The 1,908-nt window shown below is 34.1% G+C and overlaps 1 protein-coding gene across 1 annotated transcript in view; it reads right to left on the minus strand.

Annotated features, from left to right (window-relative positions):
• The window catches only part of LOC107058705 (feruloyl CoA ortho-hydroxylase 2-like), a 4,128-nt gene extending 2,653 nt beyond the window's left edge, over window positions 1-1,475 (minus strand). Inside the window, exons 1-2 of the mRNA XM_015304732.1 lie at window positions 976-1,475; window positions 26-332 (exon numbers count right to left, since the gene is read on the minus strand). Coding sequence (XP_015160218.1) covers window positions 26-332; window positions 976-1,475 — 807 coding nt within the window. The remainder of the gene's footprint in view (window positions 1-25; window positions 333-975) is intronic.
• Window positions 1,476-1,908: the final 433 nt, after the last annotated feature.

Below are 1,908 nucleotides of genomic sequence, written 5' to 3' on the forward strand. Positions count from 1 at the left end.
TCTGCAATAGGTCACCTATGTTAACCGCTAAGGCGCCATTGATTGGATTTACATGGATCCAATTATCTTCTTTAGTCCCTCGGACATCTAGGCCTCCCGTGTCGTCTTGGAAGAGCAAAGTGATGCAGGACCCGTCGCAGTGTCGGCGATCCCCCATGGTGATACTTGGATTTGGGCATGGTGGATAATAGTTCATGTTGATATTCATAGTTCCCATCAAGAGAGGTTCCAAAGATTCATCAATTTCATTAACATTGAGACCCTTCAATAAAACCTTTAACAAATTTTTAGCAAGTGGTTTGACCCACTTTTGGTACTCCAAGACTTGGTACCTATAAATCAGTGACAAAGTCGGGAATTTAGTTAAGAGCGTACATAATTTAATGGCAAGGTAATTTAATGTCAAAGTAAAGAATTTCGCTAAGAGTGTTTCCAAAGTCCATCAGAGACAACGTTTTTACCCCACAAAGGTAAAAATAAGATCTGCGTACATCCTATCCTCTCCATATACCCTACTTGTGGAATTATACTAGATATATTATTGTAAAATGGATAGAAAAAATTCCTACACATGCAATATAATTCTGATTTAAGTTATATACACCCTTATAAAATTTAGAGATAATGGTGAAAAACACGTGTGAAGTAACATATTTTTGCAAGTCTCCAATCTGACTGTCATCAATTAACTATCAAATCACATCTAAAAATTAATGTGTCAGTTGCCATTTGCACGAAATTTTAAGCCTAATTAACTTGTGACACAACCTTTTGTGATTTTATTGAGACACTTGGTGTTGTACGTTTCGAGGTTTTTTTTGATAAAAAGATAACTACAGTTTAGATAGAAAATGCTAACACCTTACGGTTAAAGATATGAAACTCATGAAAAAAGTAATACTAGAGGTATGCTTCTTACTTGCTCAAAAACACGTGACCTATAAATCACACAGAACTGAAAACCCAAAAACTTACCTTGTTTGAGGAGGCCAAAGATTGCTATCGTTTTGTGGATTACAACCATGTTTTATACTATCCCTCCACTCCAAAACTTTTTCATTTTTTTCTCCAATAGCACTCCAAAACATCAATACAGATTCACCAGCACTATAATTGTCTTTACAATACTTAACCTTTTCTTCAGCTGGCAATTCAAAGAACTTGTGTGCTGCATCTTTCAAATCTTCAAGAACTTCAATTGGGATCCCATGATTGATGATTTGGAAGCAACCCCACTTGGCTGTTGCTTCTTGAATTGACTTTTCAACATTCAAATCATAAAAATTTGATAAATCAATTGTTGGGATTGATTCTTGATTGTCAATTTGAGATTTGTCTAGTCTGTGTTCTTTTGGTTGAATACATTGATTTGGGATAATTTCAAGGCTTCCTTCTACTAGACCTTTTATTCCATTTGCTTTCTTGATTACAAAATCAAGTATGTCATCATTTATTTCAAATTTTGATGAAGTCATTTGTGTGTTGAATCTTGATGAGTGTGTACTAATGGAACAAGGAAATTTGGGGTTTTTCTATGGTGGGTTGAGAGGGGTGTGTGTGGGGGAGGGAGGGAAAAAGGGCTGTCTATGAAATGATGGAAGAAAGAGATTTGAGGTTTTTATGGTGGGTTTGAGGGGGGAGGGGTGTTGGGGTTTTGCCCGAATTTTCTTAAATTGTTTGAAGTTTATTTTTCTATTGAAGGAAAGTCAATGTAATACCATAAATGCTTGTACTCTCTTATATCCATAAAAAAATATCAGTAAAATAGTGCTACTATTATTTAATATTTTATTCTACTTTTAATACTATAATTTTATAGCTATAAATTATTATGACAATTGAGAATATTTGATGGGGACATATATCAAATGTGTATTATTTTTTTATTTTTTTAGTAAATAGGGAAAA

This window comes from Solanum tuberosum, unplaced genomic scaffold, assembly GCF_000226075.1.
Source record: "Solanum tuberosum cultivar DM 1-3 516 R44 unplaced genomic scaffold, SolTub_3.0 scf00609, whole genome shotgun sequence".
NCBI lineage: Eukaryota > Viridiplantae > Streptophyta > Magnoliopsida > Solanales > Solanaceae > Solanum > Solanum tuberosum.